General features: G+C 33.6%; 1 protein-coding gene across 1 annotated transcript in view; it reads right to left on the reverse strand.

Moving 5' to 3' along the window:
• ci (cubitus interruptus) overlaps positions 1-16,531 on the reverse strand; it is a 631,597-nt gene that overhangs the window by 385,004 nt on the left and 230,062 nt on the right. Inside the window, exon 2 of the mRNA XM_069819377.1 lies at positions 5,535-5,694. Within this exon, the coding sequence (XP_069675478.1) occupies positions 5,535-5,694 (160 nt within the window). The remainder of the gene's footprint in view (positions 1-5,534; positions 5,695-16,531) is intronic.

The raw sequence follows: 16,531 nt of genomic DNA on the forward strand, positions 1-16,531 counted from the left end.
TGACCTGCAGATTGCCGACATATTTAGAGCTCAATTCAATTTGTTATTAAAAACTGATTCTGCAGTGTATAATTTTCTGAGTATAGCTGTGTATTGGATATTCAAATCTACGAAACTTGAGGTGGTTTGATGACATTATTACCATTAGAAATTAAATATTATTATAGTTAATATCATGATGCATCTATTTTTTCATTAATTGTACATAACATTGATGCTATATTGATGACATGAAAGTGAAACGTTTTGTGGTTATGTAAGTAAATGTAGAGAATATCTTAATTTAGATCTTCATTTCTATAATTTACTGAGTGGCTGCTATATATAACTACAAAACTTAAGTAAGATAATAATGTTGTTATTAAAAATCAAATAGTTTCATACGTATTAACCCAGTGGGGTTGGGTCTTTTTCATATACATAATGGCGGTGTAGTGTAGATATTGATATGTGTCATTGTCTTCAGTATTGGCTCGAGAGAGCGCAAAAATTACAGTTCCTAGGGAAATATCAAAAGGTATTACTTTACTGATAAAATAAGAGGCCTAAAAAATTTTGTAGTCTCCAGATCATTTCAGCAAGATCTCTTAGTAGGATAAAATGATTTTACGCTCTACATTTCAAGTTCTACATGCAGCAGCTATACGAAAATGCTATTGTTCGAAAGCTTAGCAAACCTGACATTTTTTTTAACTTTTGCCTACAATCCACAATGACCTGAAATAGCTACTGCTATCGTCCTGACATTGATACTTGCGTTTTCGCGTTGAAACTCAAAAACTGAAGTTGGATAGGTTCAAGGAAAAGTATTTGGCCTAAAAAATCCATTCAGAGGGAGTATGTTTCATTATTATGGAAGCAAATAACTTTCCGAATGTCTGGTATTCTTCATTGAAAATAAATCTGGAAAATTTTTATTTGAACGTCTAACGAACTTAGTTTGCAGCAGTATTTGCTGCACAAGCCACTAGTATTTAATATAATACAAAGTTCTCCTTTATCATCTTGTTACGTTTATATGCATGTTAATGTTGCCAAGAACAGCGGGTAGATACAAGTTTACAAAAGTCACTCGTCGCAACGGTAACGAATTACTAGGAAAAAAAAAAAACAAAAGGAAATATCCATTCATTGTTCTTAGCAGCAAAAACATGAACTTACATATTATTGCATATCAACATAGCAACGGGCTATTTTATTAGATTTTGTTCGATAATAGTAATTTATACAAGAGAGTAAAATTAGATTTTATTCGCTAGTGAAAAGTTTAGCGCCCGAGACGAAGCCGATGGTGATAATTTCCACAATCGCATAAAATCTCTTTACTTTCGTGTGTTAAACAATATTTTATCCATTAATGGTACCTAAATTTAATTTTAAATTGTAAATCTTTTCTTTGTATTAAGGCCTAAATGTATGGATTTTATTGTTGCTAGTGTTTGGTTGTCGTGGAAAGAGTGATTTAAAAAAAAATTAATTCACTGCTTTGAGTTGAAAACTTTTAATTCATTACTGTGATTAAAGCCATTGTTTAGATTGCTGAAAACGGTGAAATAAAGAGCAGTTTAGATACCAGTTAGGGATAAAATATCTTACTCTAACTTTTAAGGCGCTGATTTTGTTTATCAAGAAAAAAATATATATTGTTGTTAATGATTATGATCGGTATATAGTTGACCCCTTAAGGGGTTAGGTACAGCTTAGGCCTACATCAGTAAAATTTTGGAAATATTCAACATTTTTTCCTCCATTGCTGTGTCTTGTACAATAATGAAAATTAGTATGTGTAAAACACTGTCCTTCTGCTATATATGATAAAAATACTTTTACGATTTCATCATCATCATCATCATCATCCTTCACGAATTAGGCCTCTGTAGACCTGTTTCGGCCCCATCTAGCAGTCTTCTTAACGGTCTTCCTGGTCGACGATGTCCTCTAGGTTTATATTGCATCATAATTTTTGGGATTCTTGAATTTTCCATTCTTCTTACATGATCTAGCCAATTGAATTTGTATCTGGTGATTTTTTCTTCTACTGACTCTACTTCTAATTGTTCTAAAATTTCTTCATTCCTTTTTCGGTCTAAAAGAGTATATCCTGCTGTTCTCCTGAAAAATTTCATTTCCGTTGCTTTGATTCTGTTCATGTCTTTTTTCTTTAAAGTCCAAATCTCGCTTCCGTATAGAAGGGTGGGTAATGCTAGTGTATTATATATTTTTATTCTTGTAGATTTTTGTACTAATTTAGCTTTTAATGTATTGTTTATTATTCCTAGAATTTGTGTAAATTTGGTAATTTTCTTGTTCACATCTTTTTCATTTTGATAAGATATTTCACAACCCAGATAATTGAAATTTTGCACTTGTTCGAGGCATTGGTTATTGTGTATTATCTTACTTCTGACTGGGTCTTGTCCTAAAAATGCCATTACTTTTGATTTTTGTGCTGAAATTTCCATCCCAAAATCTTTTAATATTTCATTTAATGTATACAATCCTCTTTGTAAATTATCCTCTGAATTGGAAATTATGACTTGATCATCGGCATAGAGTAAGGTATTTAATGTTAGAGCACTGGTTATTTTGATTCCTGATGTGTAGATTTGGTTCCATTTTAAAATAATTTCATTTATATAAATATTAAATAAAGTTGGTGATAGTGGACAACCTTGTCGAACTCCATTATTAACTAATTTTCTTTCGGATATACAGTTATTTATTTTGACACTTATTTTGCTGTCCGTGTAGATTTAAAACGATTTAAAAAAAAATTGTTTATATATATATTTTTTCAAAATTCAAAATGGTGGCAGTTCATTGTGCAGTGATGAAGCTTTTCCCTCATAACTCAAAAACTATCCAATATTCTGTGATGAAAATTTTTGCGTATATTTATGCGTGTCATATCTACAATATGATGCACAATCACTTCTCTACGTTTGATGATTTTGTCTGATAAAAATAAATTTAGTTTTAAAAATGGTCAAATATCACTATTTTCTTCTAAAACAAAATAAAAAAATATATTACTTATTAAGAAATGTAGTTAAAAGAGCATGACATTATAAACAATAAAATAAAAGAGAGAGAACATGAAAAAGTTAACAAGTTTATGAGTTATGAGAAAAACGCTCCATCACTGCACAGTGAACTGGCACCGTTTTGAATTTAAAGAAAAAAAATATATATATAAATAATTTTTTTCAATCGTAAAAATAATTTTTTCATATAGCAGAAGGACAGTGTTTTACATGTACCAATTTTCATTATTGTACAAGATACAATAATGGAAGAAAATATGTTGAATATTTCCAAAACTTTTACCGCTGTAAGCTTTACTTAACCCCTTAATAAAACATACATTAAATAAAATAATAAGTTTTTTTCAAACTCATTGGAAAATGAACAAATTTGACGTTTTTAGTTAATTTCGTATTTTATCGCGGATTGAAAATCTATTTTAAAAATTGTAAAATGTGAAGGAAAGGGAAAATAGTTAAGTATTGGTGGCATTTCGTATTTATCACTATTTTGAGAAGTCAGGAAAGAGTTCTATTCCTTACTTTCATTCCATAAAATTGTATTTACCCCCCAAAAATATTTCAGTATAATTGTAATGCCCGTAAATCCTTTAAAACATTTATGACTACAATTAATGAGACAAAAACAAACAAATCAAACTTATTGAAATCAGTAGTATAACAGACAAGAAATTAAAAGAAATTATTTCTTAGGTTACTTTATTATAGACAAAATGGCAAATATCCACTATACGAAAATTATGTTCCATATACTATGCTTATGAAAGTGTACAATTATAATACTTTAAAATTAGGTAGGGTTATTTACGAAGTCATGTTCCTTCATTCAATTGTAAATGAATGTAATTGTAATCAGTTAATTAATCTAGTCGAATTTGAAGTTCCTAATTATAGTAATAGGATTAATCAAACATTTTTTAAGGTGTTCCGGACAAATTACAGTACAAACAATACCATATATAGAAGTTGTTACTATTATAATAAGTATTTTAACAATTCTGATATTTTTAGTTCTAGAAGTACATTTGTATCTGCCACAGTACAAAAAGCCCAATCTATATGCAATTTAGTTTAGTTTATTTTGTATAAGTTTTTTTTTAATTACTACCTTTTTGTTATTTGTAAGTAGTTTACCCTTATTGTTGTTGGGTAAACTGTGAAAAATAAATAAATAAATAAATAAATAAATAAATAAGTAAATAAGTAAATAAATAAATAAATAAATAAATAAATAAATAAATAAAATGTGAAGGAAAGGGAGAAAGTAAAGTATTGGTGGCATTTCGTATTTATCACTATTTTGAGAAGTCAGAATAGAATTCTCTTCCTTACTTTCATTCCATAGAATTGTATTTACCCCCCAAAAATATTTCAGTATAATTTTAATTCCTTTAAAAAATTTATGACTGCAATTAATAAGACAAAAACAAACAAATCAAACTCATTGAAACCAGTAGTATAACAGACAAGAAATTAAAACTGAACTAATAAGGAGACAAATAATCTGATGTCGGAAAACTCAACCTTAATCGCAAATGTTTGTGTATTTTAAGAATTGTATTGTCTGGCAAGAATTGGTCTGTAATTACTGCGCTCTTTAAAAGTAATATTTGTGTTTTACACGTACCAATTTTCATTATTGTACAAGATACAATAATAGAAGGAAAAAATGTTGAATATTTCCAAAACTTTTACTGCTGTAAGCTGTACCTAACCCCTTAATAAAACATGCATTAAATAAAATAATAAGTTTTTTCAAACTCATTGGAAAATGAACAAATTTGGCGTTTTTAATTAATTTCGTATTCTATCGCTGATTGAAAATCGATTTTAAAAATTGAAAAATGTAAAGGAAAGGGAGAAAGTTAAGTATTGGTGGCATTTAGTATTTATCACTATTTTGAGAAGTCAGGATAGAATTCTCTTCCTTACTTTCATTCCATAGAATTGTATTTAACCCCCAAAAATATTTCAGTATAATTGTAATTCATTTAAAACATTACAATCAATAAAACAAAAACAAACAAATCAAACTTATTGAAATTAGTAGTATAACAAATAAGAAATGGGACAAACTCCAGAACATGGATTGGACCCTTTCCCTCGTACTTCAAAATTCCAACCTTGTGCACACAAAATAAATTACTGTATTGGCACTGAAAAGTGCCTTTTCATAAATATAATGACAAACGCAGACAAATCTGCTCTTTTTAGTATTTTAAGACATAATTTGGTAGGTGCAATCCATGTTCTACAATGTTCCCGTGTATTTTAAGACTTGTGTTGTGTGACAATAAATGGTCTATAATTACTGCGGCTTTTAACAGCAATATTTGTGCAATGCGACATTGGAATATCGCCATGAATAGTTTAGATATTTAGTCATTGTAAATATTCAACTATTAAAACAAATCGAGCCACTGAAATAAACAAAACATACACACAGTCCAAGATCTCAGTTCATGCAAGATGAAGTATGACTGTACTCACCCATGGGTGGCAGGGTGGTGGAAGGCGCCTGTGGGAGTTCCCGGGTGCACGACGCGCCCCGACGCAGGGTCCCAGATGTAGCGCCCCTCGTGAGTGCGCTGGTCCACTGGCAGGGGTGCGTGGAACGCAGCAAACGCCGACGGGAACTGGAGCGGTAAGCCTGCGGAAGCCGGAGAATGCACATGATGGAACGACGCCTCTTTCTCGGGCATTATCATTAAAATTAAAAAATATTATCTCACTGAGTCCAGAATCGCTTCTCAACAACACTGTCACAGGGCTAAACATCCCAATGCCATGTCCGTCTCTCAGTGACAAATAGGTGCAGATGACAGGTGTTACAAGTCATTTTGCAGCTTGCCCGGCGTCTTACAACGAAAATAATAAGTTAAAAATGTATTTTACTGGGCTGTTTTGATGTTTGTTGCAGTGTGGAGTTCTCTTTTGGTTTGTTTTGTTTTAAAATAAACAGTACGGAAAGTGGGATTAGCTTCCATTTCGTTTTATTTGTCACGCGGATGATATAAGTACAGAAACACGGCTTCAATCACTCGTGCAGGTTATGTCTGTTTTAGTTTCACCGAATTGCAAGTTCTCGAGCTACGTACAATAACAAGTTCCATCGTAATGTCTTCATTATTCAACGGTAGACACGTGTTTCGGCCCGCTAGTTATGCAAGAGAAAGACGGAGACTGTAGCAACTATCTCTTTTCGCTCAAGGTGGGTTACTCCTAGATATGAAGATATCATTGATCGGTGACGTTGCCATGATCTTGAAAGCGTGCACCTCACAATAAAACATGTCAGTGAACTATAACACACAACACCAAATTACATTATCTTCGCATTCCGAGTAAAACCAAAAATTAAACACTATTTTCTTTTCTTTTCTAAGACGTTTTCTATTTATAGGCTTGCTAACAAACAGTCACATAATTCAGCCCGCGTAAACACGGCACAAACGTGAAACAAATGAGTAACAGACAACAATAGTCGATAGTGCGATTGTCAACTGTTTCCAGAGCTTGACGCACTCGCAGAAGCTAGCGCTGTTGGCCGGGTTGACAGCCCGACTTTACAACTCAACTAAACTTGAAAACTGGCTCTTCCTCTGGATCGGGGCTAGTAATTCCTGACCCCTCTGCCCCGCAGCCCCCCAACTGGGGCCAACCCACCCGCCAGCCAGCCATCCCAACCCATCTAACTGCCTTCTCTTTCTCTCTCCTCGCTCTCAGTCTAGCCTGCGCTTGTTGGTCCCCGTCCTAATCTATTCTCCTTCTTGCAGGTCCACCGTGCGAGGGAGCGAGAAGGAAGACGCGAAGATGAAGAAGAAGAGAAGGAAGAAAGAGAAGCACCAAAGCGATTCAACACACACAGCCGACTAAAATTCCAACACACAAACAAGACCTACCGGATCCGAGAGGAAGGATCTAGGCCTCATTTTATCCACGCTATTACTGGGGTCCCCATGTTTAAACTGTCTTCTTATGTCATAATTAACTTTTTTATATCAGAAGAAAAACCGGGATAAAATATAAGAAATAGCCGCTGGCTACAGCTGGAGTTGTTTCGAGCTTCTGTTGTGGTTCAAAGACTTGCACGTTTGGGTAATTGAATCGGGGACTTTTCGTTCTGGGTGTACTTGTGCTGTAAAAAGCATTGTTACGTCGCCTCTAGTTGTTTTACGGACACGCTCACGTCCTAAGCGCCTTATGGCTATGCAACTCAATATACCTTTACATGGAGATGGATTTCAAGTCAGATACGTAAGTTATTCCGTCCTTGTCTGGGGCCTTGCCTCTCCTTAATTTGTATGTACATGTCTCCATGTTGGTGTATTAAATAAGACGTGATGAAAATAGCTTACACTCTGGAATAAACGGTCGTGTGTTCGAACCTAGTTTGGAACATGTCCATTATGAAAGTGATTTTCGTGTTCGTTTCATTTGTAATGTCCGCTACTACGATCACATTTCGCTTTCTTTCGATAAATTAATTTGGCTCAAGTTAAATGAGAGGAGAAAGTTATATTCCCTTTCTCTCTTATACCGAATTTTGCACACCTCTGCTCCCTCTTACTTGTCTGTCCGTTTCCACAGTATTTCTCGGTATCATAACTTAAATACTCGGTCACAATATGATAACACGCTAGAAATACCACTGCACACATCATTTCTTTATTCTTCATCTTTCACTGTTGCTACTTCTCGTCACTGGAATTTTCTGCCGCCTGAAGTCAAGGGCTGCCGAACTTTAATTTCCTTTAAATGTAAATTAGAAAAATATCTTATGATGAGTTGCCGCACCTAACACGTTGAAAATATTTAATGGAATGTGTTCCACTGCATTTATTTTTAATTTGTTTTCTTATTTTTATTATCTAAATCGTGTTTATTTATCACTTAACGCCAATATGTATCCCACTGTGTTGTTGTTCTTTATTATTAATTTATTTTTGTGTACATTTTATTCAATTGTCGGTTTCTGGTTTAATTATGTAAATCTTACTTAATTGTAATCTAATACTAATATGTATACTAATGTGTTTATTTTTATTTTTACTGTGTACATTTCTTTTATTGAATTATCGGCTTCTGATTTTATGTGATTCGTATTTGATTCTAACAACATTAATATGTATTTCACTATGTTTATTTTTATTTTATGAGGTAAATTTTATGTAACTACCTCTTTTGATCTCATTATGTACCTAAATTGTATCAGTATGTAATTACTTAATTCCGATCCAGTTTTATGTTCAACTGTGTAAGCAAGTTTTAATCCTGGTTGAGTGTAAGAGAAGGCCTTACGGCCTTAACTCTGTCAGGTTAAATAAAGCCATTATTATTATTATTATTATTATTATTATTATTATTATTATTATTATTTTCTAGTTGGAGGCTCGGAATAGTGGCGACCCCACATCACAGGATCCCAGCGTACGACCATTTAGTGTCAGGATTCTTCTTCTTCTTATTATTATTATTATTATTATTATTATCATCATCATTGCCGCTGATACTATTACTATCGTAATCATTGCTTATGATTAAGCTGCGGATTTTTAGGCACTAAAAACAGTTGAAATAGGCAGGCAAAATAGGTATTCAAAATTCTAAAATAGGGATTTAAAAAGGCACTAACAATTTCTAATTCTGAATGGCTAACAAGACCATAGCGTAGCATTATACACTAATGTTCATAGTAATGCCATTATGGCAGTGAATAACTGAATATTCCTCCAAATGTTGTAATGAGAACTGATGTCTGTTGTCTGTAAGAATGTTCTTAAATTGGGAGAAACTTCTCTCCACTTCACATGAAGTGATGGGGGCAATACTTCAGGGATCCAATCCCAGCTGGGGACCAAACCAGTGGGAACACAGTAATGTCAATGTAATTTCCAATCAGCAATAACACTTGCTACCAACCAGAATTTCTTTTCACAATTTTTAAATACTTATTTCTCATTGTTTCCCTCACATCGCTTGGTATTTCTTTAAAAATAGTTTCTACTTTCTTCATAAGTTATTGTGGAGTGGAATACTCCTCGTTTCCAGTTTCGTTATGTAAGCAGGCAGCTTTCCAAAGTTTGCTTTGATGAAAGCAAGATCAGATGTTAGCTTTGGGTTTTCCAGGATAATATTTGCTACTGGATAAAAAACAAACAACTTACAGATTAAAAAAATCGATAGAATAGTCAATAAATTCAAATATAATACATAATACGGATATTTAGGAAACTTTTAGGCATTTAAAAGCAAATAGGCATTTACTAGTGAAATAGGCAATTATAGGCACTATGGAATTCGCATATAATACTCACAATGCCTTAAAATGGATATGTAACCTAAAACCTTGCGTCTTCAGGTTAAGGATTAAAATAGGCATATAGGCATAAATCCGCAGGTTACTTATAATTATTTCAAAACAAAAATGTTACATACACATATATAATTTATTTCAAGAAATAGTCTGCCCAGGCATCCTGGGTTGCCAAAAACACAGAATAACACACATATAAGAATAGTAATGATTACAGTAAGATAGATGAGCCAAATTGAAATGTGAACTAGGAGCTTAAGTTTAAGAAATAATAAATTTGTACATATATATGTAACAATCACACACTAACGAATAGAAAAGGGGGGGGGGTATTATGATATTCCGTATAAATGATTTTTCAGAATTGCCACAGACCCTTTAATGGTTGAAGTAATTATTTTTGGAATGATGTCATGGATTCCAAATGTTTTGATAGTGTTTACAGTTGATCGTGGGATGGTGCCCCTCGCTCCGATCATTAAACCACGTACTTCTAATTTATGCCAATGAGACATGAGCACTCACAAAATTCGATGAGAATATATAAGAAGTTCTTAAAATAGAAATTATTGGAAAAATATTTATTTATTTATTTAATCTGGTAGAGATAAAGCCATCAGGCCTTCTCTTCCCCTCTACCAGAGGATTACAACTACAATATTAAGAATACAATTACAATTACAAATAATATTGGTAGCATTTCGCGATGCGCCTAATTTGGAATGGAGGAAACTACGTATTAAAAAAATTAACCTTATTTAGATTTAGATTTAGATTTAGATTTATTTATTTAACCTGGTAGAGATAAGGCCGTCAGGCCTTCTCTGCCCCTCTACCAGGGGATTACAACTATAACATGAACAATAAGATTACAATTAATATTAAATTTACAATTACAATTACAATAAAAATTAAAGTACGACAAGAATACCTGATTAATGAAAGCTAGACATTTTATCATAGAAGTTAAGAACAAAGAATATGTTTGTATTTACTAAATTACAAATTAAACCTACAAGAACAAAATTCTATAGTGATGAAATTACCGGATATTGAGATATTTTGTGGTAGATTAAAAGAACTATTTACAAGAAACCATGTCTGAACGAGTCTCAATTACTGACCAAGTGCCTAGTAAGTTTGCGTTTGAATTGAATTTTATTTCGACAGTCCCTGATGCTAGCAGGTAGCGAGTTCCAGAGTCTTGGCAGGGCTATTGTGAAAGAGGATGAGTATGAGGAGGTGCGATGGGATGGTATTGTTAGTATTGTTTCATGGCGAGAGCGTGTGTTCAGATTGTGGTGGGAAGAAAGGTAAGTGAAGCGAGACGACAGGTACGAAGGAATAGAAGAGTTCAAGATTTCGAAGAGAAAGAGAAGTGAATGTAAATTTCTTTTCTTATCTAGTTTAAGCCAACCTATTGCTTCCAGGGATGGGGTAATATTGTGGCCGGAATTAAATCAAGAAGACTGCTATAGATTTGGCATGTTTTAAGAGCTCCCGCGGAAAGGATAATGAAAAGGCTGTTTCTAACGAAGCTAATGTAGGAAAGATATCATTGGTCTCGTGTCACCAAATACCATCCCCTATCACCAGATAACGTCGTTATTGATAGAAGCCGTTATACCGTAGTTGAAGCATGACCTTGTCATATCGCTGAGGTTATGTGAGTGGCAGCACGTGGAAATCTTATGGAGTAGACGCATTTTCGTTCACAGCGCATCCAAGGTCATGCTTCAACCACCGTGGAACGGCTTCTACATCGTCGTTAAATAACCGATTAAAAAAGTAAACGTAAACATAATATTATGACGTACAGAGAAAACAAAGGAAAGAGGATATGAGCAATCACAATGGGAAACGTATAGCCAACATAATAAATAAATAATTCTCTCTATTCTCGAATGCTACTGACGATTAATGCAGTAGTTCCCGACTTGGGGTATACGCGTATCTCGATAGGTAAGCGCCGGGACTTTTTTTTAGCTACTTTTAGTTCAATTTGATTGGGTCGTTTATTTATTTAGGGCTCGGAAGTTGATGACCTAAAAATTACAGAAAAATTGCCTATAAAATTACCTTAAATTTCTGAAAATATTGCATTAAAATTAAAAAAAAAAAATGAACAAGATTTTAACAATAACAATAATAATAATATTGAATGTCTTTAAATCACGCCAAAGCACATTTAAGTATTAGCAGGAATTGAAATTCCCAGACATACCTCTTATTCAGTATTGCAGTAAGTAGGGCCTAGGGTTTGACGGATCGCCGGTTGCTCTACTTTCGATATTTTTACGTCTTCACTTGTGAGATAATATGCTAACTGCAGTATTTATTCTGATGCGTTGAATGGGGGGAAGCAAGTAACACACGTGATCAGGAGTCAAGGTTGATGTAAGCATAAGGAAAAGTCCTGTGTGATGCAATCGAACTGGGAAAGCAATCTGCAGTAGGTTCTCGAATATAGACTACGACTACATTGTAAAAAAAAAAGTCCGTTCAAACGCAGAAAAGGGCAAAAATTCAACAAAAAGTAGAGCATTTCCAAAAAAATGACTTATAGATAATGAAAGACCGAAAAAATAAATAAATAAATAAATAAATAAATAAATAAAAGTACGCTATCTTGGTTCGTGTTGAAAAGAAATGAGTTTATATTGCATCCTGCATTGTCTGTGTTGACTCAAAAAAAAAAAAAAAAAGATGCGCTATACTGGAGAATTACCACGGTAGCTTTGAACCGTGCCGTTACGTTTACCACCAAATTTAAGTACATACACAATGTTGCCAACATAAGAACATGATTTTGGTCTGTGGTGTCGTTAGAAGGAGAAATTTGTTTCTTTTTCTCTCTACCTCCTTCGTTCTGAACATTACTGAGAGATAGCACCACTGTTACTCTCATCTATTGCAATGATTTTTCCCTGGACCACCAATTTACTTGGACGACATTTCTACATAGAAGATTAAGACAGATCTTACAAGCGATCTCCAGTTACTAACAGTAGGCTATGGTCATCAAAATGGTGCGTCCATTTTATCTCGAACTAAAATCTCTCTCGCATTTTCTTTTGTTTCATCACGGCCAAATGGATTTATCTCTTCGGTATCGATGTTTCTAGTCGGTCATGGCCTTTATGACAGTTTTTGTTTCGTAATATTGAGAGACGGTAATATAATTAAAGCGGTGAATAATTTCATGGCCCCTAAAAGTTTTTTTCGTAAAAGGCTAGGTATTTTATCTAAGCCAAAAATAAAACTGCAACGCGGTCATAATTATGTAGTACTTAATGCTTTGGTGAACATTAACCGGAAATTTACTTTACGTTATTTAAATGATATTCCGTGAACCACACCTTTTTCCTCTTTATTTCGTTGTCATAATCTACTTTAAGATCTTACTACATAAGCATTTTCTTTTAGTGCATTGAAAACATCGTCGTTGTACTGCATAAATCTTGCACTTGACTAATAGAGTGATTTATTTAAGAATATAGTCGCGAATTTTACTACCATCATTTCGATTGTCTTCTGTTTAACACGGCTCGGTACGGCCCGGTGACCAGGGAGTAACGTCGACTATCAATATTGCTCTGCCGTGGGTATTATCCAGTTGTTCCAAAAGATGGTATTTCATCAACTTTCGAGCTCTATTTGTAGTAGTTAGAACTTACAAAACTGAAATAACATCAACTACGAGTATATTAATTATAAATATTTTGCTAATGAAAAGGATACAGCTTATAGGATTGGACTGCCAAGAGATTCGCAAGTGAGAAAAAATTGTGAACCATTGGATTAATTACTGATTAATGGAAATGATCTTGGAGAATAATACATTGTGTTCAGTTACCAAGGCAATAGATTTTTTTCGTCAAGTGTCGTGGAGTCTCTGAAATTAAGATACAGTACTGTACGGTATTTCTGTGTTGAGAACTGGCGATGGTGTATTGTTATAGGAAGCGAGGCGACCGATAGCGGATGCTGCAAGGACTGCTCGAGCATCACAATCAAGGCTTGACTCATTCTCAAATACGTGAGTGTTACGCAATGACAATAACCACTTGTTGCTTTCTTATTCCTCGCACCTTACGCACACATGCGTCACATACGCAACAGCTACTAGCCTTACGTTCGTCGTCGGACATACCTAAACGAACGAGGTCTCTAGCAGCCATGTTTGTGGTCACTAGCAATAAACTTTTTCGTAGAATATTGTTACAAATGCCTGTAGACATGCAGATGATACGGTGCCCATTTCTGACAACGAAGGTAATTTACAAAGATGGCTACGTGATAAAATTCTAAGAAAGGACACTTAAAAATTCAAATCGAAACCACCATCAACAATTCGTGCAGGATTAGGTAATATAGGGTAAGCGTTTAGTAAGCGTAAGGTAATTTAATTTAGAAACCCATATAGCTTATATTGATTTTTTGAAAGCTTTTGATAAAGTCCGAAGAGACCTTTTATTCGACATATTACAAGATAAAAATATTCCAAATTTGCTATTACAATATATAATAGAAATCTACACAGACAGCAAAATAAGTGTCAAAATAAATAACTGTATATCCGAAAGAAAATTAGTTAATAATGGAGTTCGACAAGGTTGTCCACTATCACCAACTTTATTTAATATTTATATAAATGAAATTATTTTAAAATGGAACCAAATCTACACATCAGGAATCAAAATAACCAGTGCTCTAACATTAAATACCTTACTCTATGCCGATGATCAAGTCATAATTTCCGATTCAGAGGATAATTTACAAAGAGGATTATATACCGCTCATGATAATTCCTTTAACATATTTCTTAATTGATATTGCATGCAAATAATTAAAATATGATCATTTGGTTCAGAGAACATCCGGTTTTGGTGCAATTTGGTCCCATCAAAATTTTGCTTGGAATGAAACATATCGGAAATTATTTTTAAAGAAACTTTTGTTATGCAACATTTTTCACAAAAATTAATAATAAGGGAGATATTTCGATTTATTTAATTGAAGCCCCCATGTAACCTCCGTTTTAAATAAAGTATTTTGAATGCCATATGGCCTAAAATCTAAGTTACAATGAACTAAATTTATATTTCAATTTCCATATAAATCGGTTCAGCCATTATCGCACGAAAAGGTAACAAACATCCAGACAGACAGATAGACAAGCAGACAGACAGACATACAAACAAAAATTAAAAAAAAAGCTATTTACTGTTTCAGGATGGTTAATTATACATGTTAACACCAATCGTAATGGTAGGCTAATATTATCTATCTACTTCGTTCCAATAGATGGCGCAATAGTAAGCACATTCCTTTCACGGTTTTTCTCCTGGTTGGAGAACAGTAGATAGATAATATTAGAGTTATAACGTCAGTTTAAAACCATGCGGTCTCCTGCATATGTTATTTCCTGTATGGAGGGATTAAAAGACCAGGAGATTAACCGTGATCTAATTTTGTAACTAGGGTAGTATAAAAATGTGTATATCAGTGTTATTGTCTGTGCTGTGAGACTTAGCCAATAGAGATACGAGTACCCACGTGTGTGACCTTATGACATCTTATGACATCAACATTCATTCACAGCATTACCCCGCACCCTCTCATTCCCTGGAGACTTTCTCGTGGTTGGAGTACAGTATGTGTTACATGTGGATGGTGGTAATAATTGCGGTGGGGATGATGATGATGATGATGATGATGATGATTATGATGATGATGATGATGATGATAGAGAAGTAGTCGTATGCTTTTCTCTTGAGAAACATGTAGGCCTACTTCTAAAATACTATAAAATTAAGCTGGTTTATAAATGCGTTTCGTCTAAATGTGGTATCACACTGTGGTTTAAAGGGTTAATTATACGGTTGGTAAACGGTATTCAGGTCGGCGCGCCGGCAGAAGGGGATTAACCATTGAAGCAGTAGAAGCTATTATACCAGCGTAACGTTTACAAGGAGAACTAGGCGGGGTGCTGAGAACTATTTTTATTTATTCCTATCATACTTCACTTTATTTTTCTTCGTCTCTCATTTCCTTCCAGTCTTCCTCAATTTTCTTTAAATGTTTCTTTCTATCCTAATTTCTGCCTCTTCTTTCACTGTTTCTTTCTTTTCCTTTTTCAATTTTCTATTACTTATTGTCTTGTTTTCGTTTTTCTTTAATATTCTTTCTTTCCTTACGTTTCTTCTACATTTATTTCCTGTCCTTATATTTATTTCTTCTTTCTTTAAAAATTAATTTTCGACGTTTTATACCTATCTTTCTTTCCTTTTCATATATTATTTTCTAATTGTTCTTATTTCTTTCTATATTTATTTATTCAGTTATTTATTAATTCAATCTTGCTTTACTTGTCTTTCTCACAGTTTTGTTATTTCTTTCTTTCACATTTATATATTTTATTCGTTTTTGTTTTTATTCCTTTTTCTGTTTCCTTTCTTTCTTCCTGTTTAGGTTGGTACTCCTTCAATTCGTTTTCATTTATTTCCTTCTTTCTTATGATTTGTTGTTACTTTTCACCTTTTTTATCCCTTTCAGTCCTTCATTATCTCAATCTTTACCCGCCTGTTTCTCACGTGCTTCTATCTTTAATTCTTTTTTCCTCTCTTTTTTATTTATATTTTTATTTCCTTTACGTCCCTTCTTTTACACCTACATGAATAGTTCAATACATAAAAAGAACTATTTAATCCATGACAATTTGAGACACATATGAGTAACTTCAGTTTTAGATTGCTGTCTTATCAGCTCTCACGAGGATCTTTCATGGTTAGGGTTGCTTATTTTCAATGTTTTTATACACTATTGTTATTTTTAGTAGGTCTATATAACAAAACTGACAAAAAAACTGTTGGGGTGCTATTCATAGACATTTCGCAGCACGCGCTACGAGCGTACTAAGCTAGCCCCGGCTATCCACTGGTTACTAGTACAGAATTCAAATCATATCCTATCGCTAACACTGGTTTATGAATACGAAAAACGCTGATCATCCACCGGAAGCCCGCGCTAAAAATGTCTACGAATACGGCCCTAAATAATCAAGAATTAAATCAAATATTTAACTTCGCAGATTATAAATATACTTAGACCTGATTTAATTTCCCGATTGTTTGTACTTTCCTGACAGCGCAATTTATTTGAATAAGAA

The sequence above is a fragment of the Periplaneta americana genome, chromosome 2, assembly GCF_040183065.1.
Source record: "Periplaneta americana isolate PAMFEO1 chromosome 2, P.americana_PAMFEO1_priV1, whole genome shotgun sequence".
Taxonomy (NCBI): Eukaryota; Metazoa; Arthropoda; class Insecta; order Blattodea; family Blattidae; genus Periplaneta; species Periplaneta americana.